We start from the raw sequence: 21,105 nt of genomic DNA, 5'->3' as shown, positions 1-21,105 counted from the left end.
TACATAGTGTAAAGGGTCACTATTTTAGCTACTTTGAGTGCATAACTCATAGCATTAAGTGTATTTCTATTGCTTTTAAACCATTGTCATTATCCATTTCCAAGAAATTTTCCATCCTCTCAAACTGAAACTCTCGCTCACTAAACAACAGTTCTTCATTACTCTCTTCATCCCAGTCCTGAGGAACCACCTTGCTACTTGATATCTCTGTAGACTAGGCTGCTCTAGGAATAGCAGGAGGCACATGCTTGTCTTTTGGTGTCTGTCTTTCTTCATCTAGTATCATATTTTTGCATTTTATCTATGTAGAACACGCCAGATTTTAATTTATGTGTACGCGAAATGTTTTGTTTCTCTCTTTCTCTCTGTCTGTCTGTGAACGGATACCTGTGTTCTTCCTATCTGTTGACTATCATAACTAATGTAAACACAAGAATTCAAGTCCTGTTAGGTTCTTTTTTTCAGTTCTCTTGGGGAATGCCCAGTAGCAGAATATAGTAATTGCTTTCTATTTTACTTTTTTTTGTCTGTAGTCTGGAAAGCTGCTTTAAAAAATTATTAACATACCAATGCAAAGGGAAAGCAGTCAATTTACAGAGTATTATACAGACCTCATTATTGAGAGTATTTAGATCTGCCACAAGTCATAAGAGTTGCTGAACTGTTGAAAATGGGAACATACTGATATACTCCTAGCTCTTCTCATGTCCATGAGGAAGTCAGGCTCTGAGAGTTTGGTCTCATATAGACATTGAGTTAGAACTCAAGAATCCAAAGGCCTATGAGTGCAGCAGAGCAAAACAACAACAACAACAACAAACATTCAGGTGCATGTGAAAGGGAGACGAAAGAGGATTCCAGAGTTCACAGGAAGAATGAGAGGCCATTAGAGAATTAGGTAGAGATTAGTTAAAAGGCCAACCAAAGACATTTGAGGTACTATAGGGATTACAAGGAATTGATCAGAGATCCCAGATGCTTTACTTACAAACTTGAGAAGGTCTGGAGCAGGACACTCATAAGCCGAGGATATGGAATTAGAATAGCACCATCATTTTTGGTGCTGTCTTTAGTAAGTAATGTTACAGCTGCTGGAGGAAGGGGCAGATAAGACACAAGGAAAACTCACTCTTCTTAGTGGAAACCACAAATGCAGGATGGACTGAGAGGTGATTGTGCGACTGGAACTGATTTTAAGGAGAGATCATGAAACATGTGATGGATAAATAAAGCCACTTATTAGCTATTTCTAGCTTGCGCTCTTCTGTATCAAGGATCTTAGCTCCTCATACTGACTGACACATATAATCAGTGCTCAGGAAATGGCTGCCATACTCAACTGAAGTTGAAATGTGGTGTGTGAATCTTTTGATGGAAAATGAACTCAGATGTTCAAATCCCAGTTAATCATCCATGAAACTTAACAAATGTAAATTGAAATTTCTCACATGTCCTTCTCCACCATAATTAATGAGCAGAATATTCTGAGAAGCAAGAAAACATGCAAGTTGAAAATCTGGTGAAAGAGTAAAGAAATCTGAGACAACAAAACCTTTTAGAAACATCAAAACCCAATGATTTGTCCTTGTATGTGTGGTGGATTGAATATGTATGGCCCCCGTAGACTCATGTGTTTAAATGCTTGGCACATAGGCAGTGGCACTATTAGGAGGTGTGGGGTTGTTAGAGTGCATATGGCCTTGCTGGAGGAAGTGTGTCACTGTAAGGGTTGGTTTTGAGGTCTACAATACTCTAGATGTGCTCAATGTGGCACATAGTCTCCTTCTGCTGCCTTCAGATCAAGACATAGAACTCTTAGCTCCTCCAGCACCATGTCTGCCTGCGTGCCACCAAGTTTCTTGCCATGATAATAGACTAAACCTCTGAAACTGTAAGCCAGCCCCAGTTATTTGTTTTCCTTTATAAGAGTTTCTATGATCATAATGTCTTATCATAGCAATAAAACTCTAACAAAGACAGTAGGGGAAAACAATAAATGGCCACCACTGCTTTGGGCATTCTCAGTGAGCTCTCACTGGATGCCAAGACTGCTAGAAGAGCTTGCTGAGAAGCTACCGTCTCACCTTCTCATCGGGCTCTGTAGGGACAGGTTTCTCTGAGTTTGTGTTTTCATAGGGCAGCATACGAGGGCTGTGGCTGGCTGCAGCATGGCATCTCTGAGGAGGACGGTGTTGCATGAAACTTGTATGGTCTGGAAAGAGATTATACTTAAATGCAGTTGCATTGCTATCTCAATCTGTCTCCCTCATCACTTCTGCCTGTCTGTGGCCATCTTTGTGGACTAGACAACACCTTCTCACCAGGGACTGCAGTGCTCCCAGGATTACTCCTCTACTTCTACATTCTCCCTCCCCAAACTGAACCTGAAGTAATCTTCCAGAACCGTAATTGTGTAGTTGGGGAGTTAGCTCAGTGGGTAAAAGTGTTTGCCTTACAGCTGTGATGAGATTTCAAATCCTTAGAACTCATGTAAAAGCCAGATGCTATTGGACAACTTTATTCCCAGCATTCCTACCAGGAAATGGTAGGCAGAGACAGGCGAATCCCCAGAAGCTTACAGACCACCAAATTGATGGGTGGGGTGGCTTAAAATCCTAGGGGTGTGATCAGAGTGCCATCTCTCTTCTGGTCCACTCCTACACATATAGCAGTCACAGACCAGCACTTTGCACCCCACCCCACAGCTCTGCCTGCCTACCAGGAGGCCAGCTCAAACTCGAAACACACAGTTCCATTTGTCTCCTAGGAGGCCTGCTACAACCCAGGACACCTAGGCCAGCCAACACCAGAGACAATCAGATGGTGAAATACAAGTGTAAAAACATAATCAATAGAAGACAATGCAATATGGCACCATGAGAACCCCACACCCATCATCCTACTACAGCAAGCCCTGAATATCCTAACACACCTGAAGAGCAAGACTGTGACCTTAAATCCCATCTCATAAAGATGATAAAGGCTTTTAAAGAAGATATAAATAATTCCCTTAAAGAACTATAGGAAAACATAGTCAAACAGGTTGAAGGCCTTAAATAGGAAACAAATAAATCCCTTAAAAAATACAGGAAAATATAATCAAACAGGCAAAGGAAATGAATAAAACAGTCCAAGAACTAAAAATGGAAATAGAAGCAACAAAGAAAACACAAATGGAGGTAACCCTGGAGATGGAAATCCTGGAGATGGAAACCCTGGAGATGGAAAGGGAACAGGAAGATGCCAGCATCACCAACAGAATACAAGAGATGGAAGAGAGAATTTCAGGTATAGATAATACTATAGAAGAAATGGATACATTGATCAAAGAAAATGCCAAATGTAAAAGTTCCTAACTCAAAACATACAGGAAGTTTGGGACACTGTGAAAAGACCAAACCAAAGGATAACAGGAATAGAATAGGGTGAAGATTCCCAGCTCAAAGGGTCAAAACATCTTCAACACAGAAAAAACTTCCCAAACCTAAAGAAAGAAATGGCTATAAACATACAAGAAGCTTACAGAACACCAAATAGATTTGACCAGAAAAGAAAATCCTCTCACCATATAATAATCAAAGCACTAAATATACAGAACAAAGAGAGACTATTAAAAGCTGCAATTAAAAATGTCAAGTAACATATAAAGGCAGACCTATCAGAATTATACCTGATTTCTCAACAGAGACTCTAAATGCCAGAAGATTCTGGACAGATGTGTAATAGATTCTAAGAGACCAGCACAGACTACTGTATTCAGCAAAACTCTCAACCATCATAAATTGAGAAACCAAGATATTCCATGACAAAACCAAATTTAAATAATGTCTTTCTACTTACAGAGAATACTAGAAGGAAAATTCAAACACAAGGAGGGTAACTATATCCTAGAAAACAAACAAAAAAAATTAATCATCTCACAGCAGAACAAAAAGAAGAGAAACTCAGACACATACACTAATACCTTCAATATCAAAGGAACAGGAACTAACAATCATTAGTCATTAATGTCTCTCAACATCAATGGATTCAATTCACCAATAAAAAGACACAGGCTAACAAACTGGGTATGTAAACAAGATCCATCATTCTGATGCATACAAAAAGCACACCTCAGCAACAAAGATAGATATAACTTCAGCATAAAAGGCTGGAAAATGTTTTCTAAGGAAACAGACCCAATAAACAAGCTGGTATAGCTTTTCTAAAATTGAATAAAATAGACTTCAACCACTAATCTATCAAAAGAAATGAGGAAGACACATCATTCTCATCAAAGGAAAAATCCACCAAGATGAAGTCTCAATTCTAAACATCTATGCCCCAATGCAAGGGCACCCAAATTCATAACGATCACTTTACTAAAGCCCAAATAACACATTGAACCTCACACAATAATAGTAGAAGACTTCAACACCTTATTTTCACGAATGGACAGGTTATTGAAACAGAAACTAAACAGAGAAACAGTGAAACTAACAGATTTTATGAAACAAATGGATTTAACTGATATCCACAGAAACTTTTACCCCAAACCAAAAGAGTATGTCTTCTTCTCAGCACCTCATAGAACCTACTCCAAAACTGACCATATAATCCGGCACAAAGCAAGCTTCAACAGATACAAGATTAAAATAACCCCTTGCCTTCTGTCAGATCTTCATGGATTAAGGCTAGACTTCAACAACAGAAACAACAGAAAGTCCGCTTACTCATAGAAACTTAACAGCTCTCTACTCAGTGATCACTTGGTCAGGGAAGAACTATGTTGAAGTTTGCCCTGTTGCTATGTATTGTAATGCTAAGCACAGGCCCCCAAGACCTGGTTGCCCCAGAGATGAGAGAGACCACATATAGACCTAAATGATGCTATATAAACTTGCCCTAAGTTATTTCTGATTGATGAATAAAGATTCTGACAGCCAATAGCTTTACAAAAGAGACATAGGCGGGGTTTGGGGTCTGGGCTTAGGATCAGAGGAAAACCACAAAGAAGAGAAGAAGTGAGGAGGAAAAGACAAATGGCATGGGTTAGGAGTCAAGAAAACATGGCCCCGAGGGCTGGCCAATAGGAGTTAAGATCAGCCCAGATGAAATATAGTAAGAAATAACTCAGGGTTATCAACAGAATAGTAGATTCTAATAGCATAAAGGGTAGATACCTGCCCAGCTCTTGTGCTATTTAAGGGTTATTGTAAATAATAAAAGTTGTGTGTCTTTGATCTGAATGATCAAAGCTAGGGTAGAAACCCTTAATAGGAATTAAAATTTTCTACAACAGAAATAAAGAAAGAAGTTAAAGATTTTCTAGAATTCAATGAAAATGAAAGCACAGCATACCCAAACTTATATGATACAATGAAAGCAGTGCTATGAGGAAACTTCATAACACTAAGTGCCTTCATAAAGATATTGGAGAGAACTTACACTAACAACTTAACAGTACACCTGAAAGCTCTGTAACTAAAGGAAGCAAACACACCCAAGAGGGTTAGATGACAGGAAATAGTCAAACACAGGGCTGAAATTAATCGATTTGAAACAAAGAGAACAATACAAAGAATCAACAAAATCAGGAGCTGGTTCTTTGAGAATGTTAATAAGATAGACAAACCTTTCATTAAACTAATTAAAAGGCACAGAGACATATCCAAATTAACAAAATCAGAAATGAAAAGGGAGACATAACAACAGAGGAAATTGAAGGTTCATTAGGTCTTACTTCAAAAGCTTGTACTCCACAAAACTGTAAAATCTAAGTGAAATGGATGAATTTTTAGACACATACCACATACCAAAGTTAAATCAAGATCAGGTAAACTATCTAAACAGTCCCATAATCCCTAAGGAAATAGAAATAGTCAGTAAAAGTCTCCCAACCCCAAAAAGCCCAAGGGCAGATGCTTTTAGTGAAGAACTCTACCAAACTTTCAAAGAATTGCTTTTTTTTTTTTGATATACACATATATATATAGCTGATATACTTTGAAAGTTTCTACAAAATAGAAAACTCTGGAGTGCAGAAGTTAAGAAAATAACCTTCATACTGAAAATATATCCTTAAAAAACAAAACCAAACCTCTGTACAAATGCAGCGGAGCATACATGTTTGAAAAGATGGTATTAAGGCGTGAGGCGTCGCAAGTCTCTTAGAAATGTGTGAACGCGGGGCTGCTAAGTTGAAAAGTCATTTTCAAAAAAATGCGAGTGAAAACTTCATGGATATAAAAATATTTCAGTGTGCTATTTGATAACATTCTTCTTCACTTGCAGGTTTTGCACGCATGCCAACCTGGCATGTTCTTTCTTCATAAATAATAAAGTGTTCCTTCAGCAGGGTTTGGTGGCTTGCCTCGGCTCTGGTCCCCGGTCTCAGTAAGTCTGGTAGACGTCGTGGATGGGCACCTGGAGAGCAGCGGGGAAGGCCTGAGGTATGTAGCCGGCGTAGCCCCCGTACACAACGGCCGCGGTGTTCTTCTGTAGTGTGGCGATTGTGGCAGTGGCAGGAGCAGCAAAGGGGACGTAGCTGGCCCCGTAGATGCCGGTGGTGGGGATTCTCTGAACATTTGATGCCACAGTGTACACAGGAGTTATTGGACAGCCCTGGAAAGGTGGCGGTGTGGATACTGCAGGAATGACGGCAGCAGCTGTGGCGGCAGCAGTGGCGGGGTCAGGCTGCACCGCGATGGGGCTGATCATGTGTTCCATTGTGTGGATCTTGCCATCTTCAAGTATTTTCGGGGCTGGGGCTGCCTGGAACGTGGAGTACTGGGCACCGATGGCAGGGATGGCCACTGTGCCAGGCTTTATAGCAACTGGATTGACAGTAGAGATTTCCAAATTCGGAACAAGCTCATATCCTTTTTCTTGCTGTTTGCCTTTGCCTTTGTGATATCGGCTATATATACCACGGCCAGCAGAATATCCTCCGAGGTAGGAACCCCTGGGCCCTGGGGTTCTGTTTCCAGCTGCGCCTCTCCCTCGGCCTCTTATGCTGCCTGTTTTCACGAAGTAGTCCCGGTTGGGCCCGATGAGAGCGTTGTAGGGGTAGCCATAATAGGCCAGTGTGTAGGGGTCACAGGAGTACACGTAGCTGGGCTGCTGTGCTACCGCCTCAGCTGAGCCGCCACCACCCTTAGCTGCCTTCTGGTAGCGGGAGTACTGCTCCTTGTCCACAGGTTTGGCCAGCGTGACTTCTAAGCAGGAACCCTCCAGCTCCGTGCCATTGAGGTTCTTCATTGCATGCACAGCATCCTCACGGCTAGTGAAGTGCACGAAGGCGTAGTCACGGATCTTCTTGACCCTTTCCACGCAGCCTGGGTTGAACTGGCCAAAGCTCCTCTTGATGGTCTCCTCAGTGGTCTCGATCATGAGGTTGCGCACATAGAGAATCTTCACCGCCTGCATCACGTCTTCGTCCACATCAATCTCTGGCTCGGCCCAGTCCACAGCTATCTGGTGGCCCCACAGTTGGATACGACCCGGCATGAGCTTGCGGCGTGCCATTGCTGCAGCACGATGGCTCTCATACTCCACAAAGGCGAAGCCTCGGTTTTTCATCTTGTCTGCGACACTGGCATACACAATCACATTAAGCACGCCCTCGGTGACCTTGGCGATCTCCTCCAGGATCTCCCCGCGCTTCTTCATCTTGGGGATGCCACCGATGAAGAGGCGGCAGTTGTCCACACTGCAGCACACCCCCAGCAGACGGCCGGGGCGGATCTCTTAGTTGTTGAGCTCATGAACAGCTCGCTTGGCCTCGTGCTTGTGGCAGTACATCACGAAGGCATAGTCGCGGTTCTTGCCATCGAAATCCATCGTGAGGCGCAGCTCATAGATGCGACCTACGGTCTCAAACACAGGTACCAGCTCATCTTCATACACATCACGTGAGATCTTGCCCACGAAGACCTCACAGCCACGCTGGGGATGCGGGCCATCCCAGCCAGGCGTGGGTCCACCATACTTGCGCTGCCCATTCTCCTGTACCATGCTGTAGCCTGTGTGCTCCATCAGTGCCAACAGTGCAGCCTCGTTGGGTGTGCCCGCCACACCCTCCGGAACCTTGGTGGAGGACCCCACTGTTGGATCACTGTTCATGACTGTGGTGGAATCTTCTGCAGTCATAATGTCAAAGGCATCCACAGCTGGTGGAAACCAAAAGTCACCAATTCGATTGGCCCTGGTTCTTTATATGGAAGTTAGAACAAGAGAATTCGTGAAGATTCAGGCAGCTCGCTTGGGATTTCTCTGTTCAGTTCTTGAAGAGTCCTTTGAGGCAAACCCTTTCCAGGCTTGGATCTGGATGCACAGGCTAACTGCGACCGCAGCCCGGCTTGGCTTCAGTAACCTTTTCTCAAAGAATTGCTAATACCAATACTTCTTAAACTATTCGGCAAAGCAGAAACAGAAGGAATAATACCTAATTCATTCTATGAGGTCACAGTTACCCTGATACCTATACCACACAAAGACCTAACAAAGGAAGAGAACGTCAGACAAATTTCACTTACAAACATCAACACAAAAATTCTCAATAAAATTCTTGCAAATCGAATCCAAGAAAACATCAACACCGTGATCAAGTAGGGTATATCCCAGGGGTGGTTCAATATACAAAAATCCATCAATGTAATCCACCATATAAACAAACTGAAAAAAATCACATGATCATCTCATTAGATGCTGAAAAAGCCTTTGACAAAATCCAACATCGCTTCATGTTAAAAGCCTTGGAGATATCAGGGATTCAAGGCACATACCTAAACATAATAAAAAACGATGCACAGAAAACCAATAGCCAACATCAAATTAAATGGAGAGAAACTTGAAGTAATCTCACTAAAACCAGGGACAAGACAAAGCTGCCCACTCTCTCTCTATTCAGTAAAGTACTTGAAGTTCTAGCTAGAGTAATAAAAGAACAAACAGAGATTAAGGGGATACAAATTGGAAAGGAAGAAGTCCAAGTATCACTATTTGCAGATGATATGATAGTATATTCAAGAAGTCCCCAAAATTCCACCAGAGAACTCCTACAGCTGAAAAGCAATTTCAGCAAAGTAGTTGGGTATAAAACTAACTCAAAGAAATCAATAGCCCTCCTTTACACAAATGATAATTAGGTAGAAGAAGGAATTTGGGAAACAACAGCCTTCCCAATAGCCACAAATAATATAAAAATAAATACCTTGGTATAACTCTAACCAAGCAATTAAAAGATCTGTATGAAAAGAACTTCAAGTCCCTGAAGAAAGAAATTGAAGAAGATATCAGAAGATGGAACAATCTTCTACGGTCATGTATTGGTAGAATTAACATAGTGAAAAAGTGGCCATCTTACCAAAAGCAATCAACAGACTCAATGGAATCTTCATCAAAATTCCAACAATATTTTTCAGACATTGAAAGAGCAATTTTCAACTTCATATGGAACAACAAAAAACCCAGAACATACAGAACAATCCTGAACAATAAAAGAATCTCTGGAGGAATCACCATCCCTGACATCAAGCTGTACAACAGAGCAATAGTATAAAATACAGATAAATAGTGCATAGTATTGGTACAGAAACAGACAGGCTGATCAATGAAATAGAATCAAAGGCCCACACTCCTATGGACACTTGATTTTTGACAAAGGCGCCAAAACCATACATTGTAGAAAAGAAAGAATCTTCAACAAATGGTGTTGGTTTAACTGGATGTCTGCATGTAGAAGAATGCAAATAGATCCATATTTATCACCCTGCACAAAACTCTAGTCCAAATGGATCAAAGACCTCAACATAAAACCGGATACACTAAATCTAAGCGAAAATGGGAAATAGCCTTGAACATATTGGTTCAGGAGACAATTTCCTGAACAGAACACCAATGGCGCAGGCCCTAAGATTGATAAATAGGACCTCATGAAACTGAAAACTTCTGTAAGGCAAGGGACAACATCAACAGGATAAAACAGTAGCTTTCAGGTTAGCAAAAAATCTTAACTAGCCCAACATCCAGTAGAGGGCTAATATCCAAAATACATACAGAACTCAAGATAAAATCCAACAAACCAAGTAACCCAATTTTAAAAATGGGGTGCAGAGCTATGATGGCTATTTCTAGATGTCAATTTGACTACATCTGAAATGAATTACAATCCAGAAATGGAGGGCACACTTGTGATACAGATCTTGAGGCTGGAAGACACAGGCTTCTAACCCAGATCTTGACATGGAGATCTTGAGGCATAGTGGCCATGAAAAGTTTAGGCCTTGGCAAGGTAGAACACACCTTTAACCCCAGGAGACTGAGGTGGGCAGATCTCTGAGTTTAAGGCCAGCCTAGGACAAAGCAAGTTCCATATCCAGGCCTGGTGGTACACACCTTTAATCTGGGCCACACCTTCTGCTGGAGGCCTACATAAGGACATTGGAAGAAGGAAGACTCATTCTTTTTTTCCTTCTTGCACTTACTTGCCAGCACATCTGCTGGAACCTACTTCTTTAGGATTCCAGCTTATACAGAAGACCAGCTGAAACAACAAACCTTGTGGAACTGTGTTGGGAGCCGACTCTGAGCAGAAAGCGGCTATCATCTTTGCAGCCATCTTGAGCCATATACCCTAACAAGAGACTTGTTTTTAACAGCCTACAACAGCTGAGCACACTCTGATATTTATCTTGCTTTTCTTACATATCTTCTTTTGTTGTTTATTGCCCCCAGCTGCAGAGTGCACGTGGTAAAGCATCTTCAGCTGCGTTCCCCTGCTTGTGCTTATATATACCCATGATTTCCTTTCAATAAAGGCGAGACTCAAGGAGAGACTCAAGGAGAGACTTGAGGAAAAAAATAGACCAGACTCTGTCTCGTTTCCATCCTTTGCACCTCTCTGTCCCCACTCTCTCTTGCTAGACCCTGACCCACAAATTGAAGCACCAGCTCGGGCAGATATAGGGTGGCCCCCAAACATGGGGCAGCTCGGCCGCTACAGAACTGAACAACTACTAGATTTTTGGACTTCCTATTCACATCTGACCATAGTTGTATTAATTGGGACTATAGACTGTAAGTCATTCCAATAAATTCCCTTAACATATCGAGACATTCCCTAAGTTCTGTGGCTCTAGAGAATCTCAACTAAAACAGGAGCTAAACAGGATTCTCAAAAGAGGAATCTCAAATGTCTGAGAAGCACTTAAAGAAATGTTCAACATCCTTAGCCATCAGGGAAATGCAAATCAAAATGACCCTGAGATTCTACCTTACACTAATCAGAATGGCTAAGATCAAGAACTCAAGGGACAGCACATACTGACAAGGATGTGGAAAAAAGGGAACACTTTGTCATTGCTGGTGGGATTGCAGACTTGTACAACGACTTTGGAAATCAATCTGGCAGTTTCTCATAAAATTGGAAATAGTACTACCTGAATACCCAGCTGTACTGCTCCTGGGCATATATCCAAAAGATGCTCCACCGTACCACAAGAATACGTGCTCCACTAAGTTCATAGCAGTCTTAATAAAAGCCAGAAATTGGAAACAACCAAGATATCCCTCAACTGAAGAATGGATACAGAAAAGGTGGTTTATTTACACAATGGATACTATTCAGTTTTTAAAAGCAAGGAGATCATGAATTTTGCAGGCAAATTTTGCAGGCAAAACCCCAAAGGACATGTATAGTATGTATTCACTGATAAGTGGATATTAGCCGTAAAGTGTAGAATAACCATGATATACTCCACAAACCCAAAGAACTTAAAGAAGAAGGAAGGCCCAAGCAAAGATGCTTGAATCACACTTAGAAGAAGAAACAAAATTGTCATAGGAGGCAGAGGGAGAGAGGGAACTGGGTGGGAGAAGGAAAGGCGACAGGAATGGAGAGGCAGGGTGAGGTGTGGGGAGAGACAGGAGAGATGCCCAGAGGACCTTGAGAATGAATGGAAATCTGCAGCTGCAGGGGGTGGGTGGGGAGGTGGGAATCTTTAGAAAGTCCCAGAGACCAGGGATGGGGAGGCTCCCAGGAGTCAATGTGTGTGACCTTAGCTGAGATGCTTAACAGTGGGAACACGGAACCTGAAGATGCCACCTCCTGTAGCCAGGCAGGACTCTCAGTGGAGGGATAAGGACGTCAACCCACCCACAAAACCTTTGACCCAAAATTTGTCCTATCTAAAGGAAATGCAGGGATGGAACAAAGACTGAAGATCAATAACCAACCAATAACTGGCTTAACTCCAAACCCATCCCACAGGCAAGCACCAATCATTGACATTATTAATGATACCCTGTTGTTATGCTTACAGACAGGAGCCTAGCATAACTGTCCTTTGAGAGGCTCTACCTAGCAGCAGATTGAAACAGATGCACATACCCACAGCCAAACATTGGGCAGAGGTCGGGGACACCTACAGAATAGTTGAGGGAAGGATTGAAGGCCCTGAAGAGGGTGGAAACACCACAGGAAGACCAACAGAGTCAACTAGCCTGGACCCCTGGGAATTCTCAGATACTGAGCTACCAACCGAAGAACATACATGGCTCCGAACGAGGTGCCTGGTACATATGTAGCAGATGTGCAGGTCAGTCCCCACGACTGCCTTGTACTGGCCTCAGTAGGAGAGGATGAGCCTAATCTGGCAGAGACTTAGTATGTGGGGAGGAAACATCATCTCAGAGGAGTGAGGGAAGGACCTGGAGGGGAAGTAGTGTTTGGGATCTAAATAAATAAATAACTTAAAAATCTATCAAAAAAAAAATCCTAGGGGTGTGCTGATCATATATCCAGAATCTAAGAGAAATAACACATGAAAGGTGGGAGTCATGCAGCATGCCATCCCAAGAGAAAGCCTACTGACCTTTATTAGTGAGAAGAACATTGACTTCAAAACTTTCATGTAAGTCATGCTGGAGCAGAATTCAGGATGGGAGTGTGTTATTTAAATAGCAGTGACTGACTGTCTTTTCACTGTGGCTCAGAACAGTAAGCACAAAGTTGAGAGGAGAAATCGGCCTTATCAGCATTTCCTATTACTCAGTCCGTGCTTTGTGCCCAGCAGAACTCAGTGATTATGAATTTTTCATGAAATTATGGCAACTGATTCATTATCGCTCAACCCCGTATGCCTTGCTTAAATATTTAAGAAGTCCTATTTTTAAAAAGAGCATTTGGCAATAATTATGCATTTACGGTCTGTTCACAGAACTAGTTAAATGGAACAATGTCAAAATTGCCACACAATCCCCCGAATGCCACTGATCTGGATCTGTGTCAGATGACGAGTTTGTGAATGAATGATTCGAAGCATGCTCTCTGTACTCCAGAAAGAGGAGTCATCGATTTTACCTCCTCAGAATGAGAGCAGCTAAGCTGCTGAGTCCTTCCTACGTGAGACATTTGAGGTTGATCATCCTACAAAGCCTGGAAGAGGGAGGGTGGCCCTAATGAAGAGATTGGCAAAAGGTGAAGAGTATTGAGGTTGGTTGGTTGACACCCCAAGAGGCAAAACAGCCCGATTAATGCAGGCTTGGAGTAAAGCTGTACTGCTGCCAACAATTTCTAATTTTAAATTAAATTCTAATTTTAATTAAAAAATTAGTTTTTATTTAAAATTAAATTTAAATTTTAAAGTAAAATTCTTATGCAGCTCCATGTTTTGGCATGAACTCTGACCCTTGCTATCAGCTTGAGGGTGCTAACTTGTGAGTGCTGCAAATATTACCACAGAGAAAGCTGCCTATCCATCTGGAGCCACTTATAGGACAGCATTTAAAAATCAGGCATTGTGTCAGTACTCATTAGAAAATTTCAACTTATATTTATATACAATTAAAAATTAACTTTATAGGGATAAAAGCCACATGCTTGTTTTCAAAACAAAAGAAATTTAAACTAAAAGCAGACAAAAAAAAATCATCCACACTTTCAAATCGAAACATCAATTTTGTTAGTAACTTGGCATATAATAAAACCCCTCTTCTAGTATATACATATAACAAATCTGTTTACTTGAATTTTTTATGGTTTAGCTTGAGTTAATTTATCAATACATTGGGCCAATTGCATTTATCTATAAGGAAGCTACCCAGAAACAAACTAAACATACCCAAGATTTTCCATTTGTAAGATAAGAATCATGACATCAGCATCTACAGAGATGTAGACCTCACTCTCTTATATAAATGCTCACCCTTAAGGCAGCTACATGAGTCCCAGTGGGGGCGCTGAGCCCACTAAACTGAGAATCTGTGAGTGTAAATGACACATCATCTTCTGCCCCATCATTGCAAAGTCTGAAGAATCAGAGATGAACTTCCACTCAGCAGAATGAATATTTGCTTAGTAAGCTGATGGAGAAGCGTTGGAGGGTCAGTGGAAGGACGGGGCTGCCTCTACTGTGTATCTTTTGGGAGTGGCCACATTTTGAGTACTGACCATGTGTTTAGTGGGTGTTTATGGGTGGAAAGAGAAAATAGTGGAGAGAAACCATCTCCGCTGCCCCCTCTAGGCTTTCTTAAGAAGTCTAGCTTCCCTTTTGATGGCTTTTCTCCCCAATCAGCCTGCACATTTCTGGCACTGTGAAGTCTAGCAGCAGGGAGGAAGTCAAAAACATTCTTTCTGAGATGTTTTTCTTGATATTATTTCATCTATGTGGATTAATGTTTTGCCTGCTTCTACGTTCTGTGCACACAAATGATATTCTGGGACAGTGGACTGGACTCCTGGTGGTCAGGGCCATTCCTGTAACACTGTGGTCCCAGACTCTGCTTTCTTTGCTTTGTATCTGTGCATGCTTTGATCTTTAAGATCAAGGCTCTCTAATCTGCTCTAAGCTATGATTCTAACTCTGAAACACACGTTGTTCAAAACTCACAAGTCAAGCCCTTTCTGGCTCTGTTCATCCCAGGTACTCTCCACATGGACACCCCAACCGTCTCATCTTCACATGCTTAAATCTGACCTTCAGCACACCTGTGGCTGACATTGGAGTTCAGGGCTGGAAGGCCATGAGTCAATCACAGCTTTCTTTGACCACTCATACCAGGTGTGTAGTATAACTGTAATCTCAATATTTGGGACGTAGAGACAGGAGGGTCAGGAGTTCAAGGCCAGTTTAGGCTACACAGTGAGTTTAAGACTATCATTCTAGAGCCGGAGAGATGGTTCAGCAGTTAAGGGCACTGATTGTTCTTTCAGAGGTCCTGAGTTCAATTCCCAGCAACCACATGGTGGCTCACAGCCATTTGTAATGAAATCTGATGGCCTCTTCTGGTGTGTCTGAACACAGCAACAGTGTACTTGTGTACATTAAATAAATCTTAAAAAAAAAGACCATCCTAAATTACATGAGACCCAGCCTTGAAGAAGAAGCAGGAGAAGAGGGAGGAGGAGGAGGAAAGGGAAGAAAAAAAATCCCACTTGGGGGAAAGTCCCATTATCATTGTGTGCATTGAAAAAAATAAATTTATCACCTGGGCCTTAGCTGCTTTAGTGTAGGGCAAACCCGGAATGAGGCATGATGGGAAGCAAGCATGTAACTCTGGTGCTCACTGATGTCATTTGGGGAAGAGGAAAAAGGGAACAAAGAAAAGAAGGGAGGATATTAAAATAGGAGTGTGTCAAGAGGAAAGCTGAGTGTGCCTGGGTGTATATTGTATTGATACTAGTTTATGAGTTTTTATTCACATCCTATCAGTGAGAGTGTAAGCTCAAAGGATTAATTGACTTTAATGGCCTTACTGAAGAGAGAGAGGCAGATTTGGGACCAGAGCAATGGTGCTCTGCCCTCTTTCACTGTATTCCATGGAGTCTGCTGCTCACAGCCTCAAACACTCTTTTCTAGCCCAACAGAGAGACATGGACACAGCATTTCCCTGGCACACAGAATAATCAAGAGGGGAAATGCACACCACAGAAGTAGCCGAGACAAACGACACACGGATAATCCTGAGAGCCCCTGGGCAGGCACAGGGCTGTGTTTCTACTCAGCTTCATCCACAGACATGTTAGTCTTCCAAGTTTTACATCATGATCAGTAAGAGGGATTGTTTAAGTTATTAAGGTCATTTAAAAAAAATCATTTTACAGATTTCTTTTCTTGAGATAAAGCTGTTATTACACCCAATATGTTGTAGAAAATCATCCACACCTGTTGGTGAAGATGGAGCGAGCACAGAGTACTCACGAACTCTTGGTGACTAACGGTGAATCCATCCCAGTTCTGGGGAAGATCAGGTGTAGTATGTCTGCATCAGTTTAATCAGTTTAACTGATGCACTTACTTTGCAAAAATATTTCCGAGGCAGTGAAAGAGAAACACAGCCGAAGACACAGTTATTTCTCTTTCAGGAAGAACTGAGCCTATTGTATTTCTGAAAAGACATCAATACTATGGCTTTTAACAGTAATGCTTATGAGAGGATTATTTTATGATGAAGTAAAGTAAAAAGTAAGTTGTGTCCCTTTAACACACAAATGCAATATTATTAGCCAGTGAAAATGAGAGCGTCACAACTGTACACATCAGCTCAGTGGCTCCAGTTCACAGACATCCAGTCACCACGTAGGACTCTCATGGAGTGCTGGCTTACCTGTTTATATGACGATCCTTACTTACAATGTCCTTACCTCTGGCTTGTATGCTGTACTTTCCTGGCATGTAGGAAGAGCTAAAGAAAATGTCAGAATTAGAATGTTAGCATCCCTGTGACAGCCAAAATCCCACTTATGGACGAAGTTAATGGCAACATCTTAAGCTGACATTTATAAAGTACTCATATTTCACTGAACTCATTCAAAGAATTGTCAGTTTTCTAAATAGCAAGGCATTGGTTTTTCCTCTCCTCTCTCAGGTCTGGCAAGTGTTAGCCGTGGATTTAAGGGACTGATGGGCAGTGTTTCCCTTTGTTATTTCCATGAGAACATGTCATAACTCTTTGCTTTGTTAAGCTGAGTGTGGTCTTGCCTTTTAGCTACACACATAGACACTAACACCCATGTTCCCCGGGGCTCATATTCTTTAAATTTCTAGTGGTGCAGTCAGCTACAGATAGGAAGAGGTGCACAGAAGTCCATGCCTTTTGATAATGTGAGCTGGATGAGAACAGAATGCAGGGGATCATAAGGAACTCCACACCAAAAGAGGGATTATGAAAATATAACAGAAGGCAATCAAAACAGCAAGATGCACTTCTAATTACAAAAGTGGTGTGGCCAGGATGGCTCGTCCCGGTCTGTGCTTTGCACCTCACTCTAATTTTCTAGGTCACTTTGCATTACAGCCAGCATCAACGTAAGCTCCAGGTTCTAATAGAATTTCATCTAATTACACGAGTCATGCTCTATCCCAAGGATTGTGCTACTGGAGCCTCTGGGCTAATTAAAAGCAACTTGACCTTTTCATAGCGCCAGTGAAATCAACTGAGTACGTATCTACTTTTTGTTGTCCCCGCAGAAGCCCAAGGACCATACAGCTGGCTCTATAATTGACAATACTCGAAGGTTATCTGAGGACCAGACGGTGCGGCCATCACCACTTACGTTCTTGACATCCTAGCTCTTGACTGGCAAAACCCACATCCCCTCACAAGGAGCTGATATATTGTTTCTGTTAAATGTCTGAGGGAAAAAACGAGTCACAAAGTTTCTCTTTGATTTTAAAGAATTTGTAGGGAGTGTTAAAAGACATGGGTGTCCTTATAGAATATTTTAGGTACCAAGCACATAGTTCATAAGAATAAACATGAAACCCTAAACAACTAAAACTGATGTAAAAGTGATGATTCACCTAACAAACGTGTCAAGCACTTTCAAATGAACCTGTGTTTGGGGGACTATAAAGTGAGGAGATATAATTTCTGCTTTAGCGGGGAGGAGTGCATGCAGGGAACACATGACTGTCGAGAATCCTAATGGACCTGACAGATGTCCCAGGAAAGGTATAAGGTGTCAGCTCCTGTGGTGTCGAGAGGTCACACAGGTGAAATTGCTCAGATTGTAAAGGGTAGGGAAGCTTGTTTTGGGAAGGTGGATAGCATTTCAGGAAGACTCAGAGATGAGAAACCATAGGCTATTTTATAAGACTCCAGGGAGAAAGTCTCACACAAATGGGGTGGGATGGATACTCTCTGTGTCAATTGAAGGCTCTTGTAGTAGTCCTGGCAAGAGTTGATGGGGCTAGTCTATGGGGAGAGCTGGGAGGAGAAATTAGTATATTCAAGACATGTTTTGGAGACAGAATTTTGAATTAGAAAAAGGGTTGATGGGAGAGAGAGAGAGAGAGAGAGAGAGAGAGAGAGAGAGAGAGAGAGAGAGGACTTCTTCTTGATAGGGGTGGAAAAGTTTGGGAATGATGTTGGAAATCAGAGCGGATTTCAGCACAACCATCTCATGAAGGGCTGGCTGAATAAGTGGGTGCACAGTGCACAGTTCTGGAGCCAAGCAAGGGGGCTTGGTCAGGAGATAGAGACATCGGAACAATTGACATGAGCATGCCATTGAAATGAGATCCAGGCCTTCAGTGACAGAGAGAGGCCATAAGATGAACTCAGAAGTACCACCAGCATTTAGGGCTGTTCAGGGAGATAAGTCCAAGGAGGAGACTTGGGAGAGGTAGCTAATTAGAAGAACAATTAAAATCAGACTTTGTGTAATAAATCAAATAAATAAAGAAGCTGAAACCACATGAGTAACTACCACAGGTACTGGCCAGATGAAGAAGTACAGTATCCTCTCATCCGAATGTGACTTTCCCTCTTATTAGAAAATTGCAGTAAGAAAGAATGTTGCATCAGATTGGGGCTCATCTAGCAAATAGCCCCCTAAGAGCTACAGAGCAATGGTTCTAATCCCTGCAGGCCAAAGAATAAGTTAGTTACCGAAGGTACAAAAATAGGACAGATCAAAAAATGAGGCAGGCAAAGGGAATAGGGCTTGGGATGTTCCAAGGTTCACAGCCCGGTAATTGTACAGAGAGCAGCTGTTTGCTAGGCTCTTGTTATGTTACTGGCTCTGTTTAAGGCTTAGATACCAACACCATCCAAACCATGTCATCCATCAGTGGTGACATCTGTCAGTCTGAATCCAGTAGGTCCCTCCTAATGGCCCTTCTCATCTATCACTAATGTGGACACTCCAGTAAATATTCATTAAAAATCAAGTCACCATCTCTATTATGGGCATGCACCATCAGAGCATGACTGTTGGGTAGCATTACTAGAATCAAGTTGCTATGGCAGCATGGGATTGGGCTTTGGAGTTGCCCTTAATTTCAGTTACCATCTGAAGAAAGGGTGGAGTGATACTCTGGCTCTAACCTTTGCACGTGACTGATGAAAATAAGGAGAGAAGTAAAATGGAGGAAAGTAAACAGTAGAATACAGGGATAGTGTGGTGGCTGGAGGGCATCTGATGAGGATGTAATATGTAAAGGTGACAGCTGAGGACTGAAGTCACAGCCATTAGCCAGAGTACATAGCACCAACTCAGAATCTTAACTTTGCAGGCTCTAGATTTTGAGAAAGCCACTAATTGTTTATATAGAGGGACCTTGGTCAAGGAATCACCTTTAACTTTTCCTCAGTTGATGTCACAATCAACTGATCAGGTGATTGCATCATCAGAAGTAATTACATCAACAGCTGCTCACCTCTCAGTACTGTTTGAGTGTGTTTGTGGGCTTTGATGCTGTCATGAACTGGGGACAGCTAGAAATGAGCCACCTTTCTGCAAGATTGATGAGTATCTATCCAACTCAGCTAATATTCAAGGTTTTACACCCCTAATTTGCCTGTAACATCCAACCATTTATAAATAGCAGAAAGACAGTAGATTCCAAGGCAGATGGAGATGTCCACACTTTCCATAGCAGAAGGTCAAACATTTCCTGTTTCTTATAAGTCATGTTGTCACTGTCTAAGATCTAAGAAGACATATGTATGTCTGCTGATTTGATACCTAAAAGGTGTTTCTGACTTCTTACTTGGCAACGGCAGTGGACTCTTCTGAGTGTTTTGGTTTTCTGATGGGCAACAAGATTCTGGCTCTGACTCCTTACCTGGCAATGGTAGGTGGACTCTTCTGAGTGTTTTGCCTTGGTGACGGGCAAAAAGACTCTGGCTTTGCCTGGTGATGAAACTCTGGAAAGCATGACATGTTTGGGTCAGATTGCACAGTGAATACAATTGGGAGCTTTTGGGAGTTCACTGGGATAGCTATAATTTAAATTATTTTATTATTATTCTGATGCTTTTGGAAACCAGAAGTAGTACCTTGTGGAGGCTATAAAAATTGCATGATTTACAATCTAAAACACACATGACTGGATTTTCCCAGAAATACAGAATACTACATCAGAAAGCATTTTAGGCATTATTATATGTGAATTAGTTTTGAAAGACTTTGGTTTTGTTATGAACTCATCCACCGATTCCTTTGTTTGTTGGTTCATTCACACAATTTAATGAGTCTTTGCTGAACACTTATAGAATGGGTTCTTCTCTAGAATCTAGAGTTACAGCAGGAAAACCAGATGTGGTTCTTAAACACAAAGGGACCATAAGCAAGCAGAGAAGGAAGAACATTTTGGATAGAATGAGTGACATGAGGAAAATAAATTACACTTTAGGATGTAGGATTAATCTTGTGTGGCTATTGAGGGCCTTCTGAGAGGTGGGTGACATTCTGCTAACAGTGTTGAACCAAAGGACCACTGTGAGGGTCTGCAGGGTCTAGGGATACCCACTGCCTGCACCAGACAACTTGTGTTCTCATTCCCATCCTGTGATAGGGCAGGTGAGTGCCCATGGTTCTGATGTAGGCCAGCAGGTACCAGCTGGTTACAATCTGTTTTTTCAATGTTCCCTCCTTGGTCATTGTCCTAGGTAACTAACTGTCAACGTCACACATCCTTCAGTCATCTTAAGGAAGAGCCTCAATTGAGGAGTTGCCTAGATCAGATTAGCCTATGTGTCTTTGGGAGGGGAGGGTTATCTTGCTAATTGACGAAGGTGGGCCCAGCCCACCATGGGCAGCACCAACACCAGGCAGGTGGGGCTGGGATATCTACAAAAGCTAGCTGAGCAGAAGCCTAGGTGGTGGGTCAGCTAGTG

At 42.1% G+C, this 21,105-nt stretch overlaps 1 protein-coding gene and 1 pseudogene across 7 annotated transcripts in view; both read right to left on the bottom strand.

Annotated features, from left to right (window-relative positions):
* The window catches only part of Clnk (cytokine dependent hematopoietic cell linker), a 178,126-nt gene that overhangs the window by 18,630 nt on the left and 138,391 nt on the right, over nucleotides 1-21,105 (bottom strand). For all 7 annotated transcript variants that reach the window (XM_028758263.1, XM_028758264.1, XM_028758265.1 and 4 more), the window contains 3 exons: nucleotides 20,052-20,133; nucleotides 16,625-16,665; nucleotides 2,085-2,212 (listed from right to left, as the gene is read on the bottom strand). In XM_028758263.1, coding sequence (XP_028614096.1) covers nucleotides 2,085-2,212; nucleotides 16,625-16,665; nucleotides 20,052-20,133 — 251 coding nt within the window. The remainder of the gene's footprint in view (nucleotides 1-2,084; nucleotides 2,213-16,624; nucleotides 16,666-20,051; nucleotides 20,134-21,105) is intronic.
* Nucleotides 5,976-8,130, bottom strand: LOC114613057 (annotated as a pseudogene).

The sequence above is a fragment of the Grammomys surdaster genome, unplaced genomic scaffold, assembly GCF_004785775.1.
Source record: "Grammomys surdaster isolate TR1022 unplaced genomic scaffold, NIH_TR_1.0 126187, whole genome shotgun sequence".
NCBI lineage: Eukaryota > Metazoa > Chordata > Mammalia > Rodentia > Muridae > Grammomys > Grammomys surdaster.
Note: the sequence above shows the minus strand (reverse complement) of the source record. Positions and strands in the feature narration are given on the sequence as shown.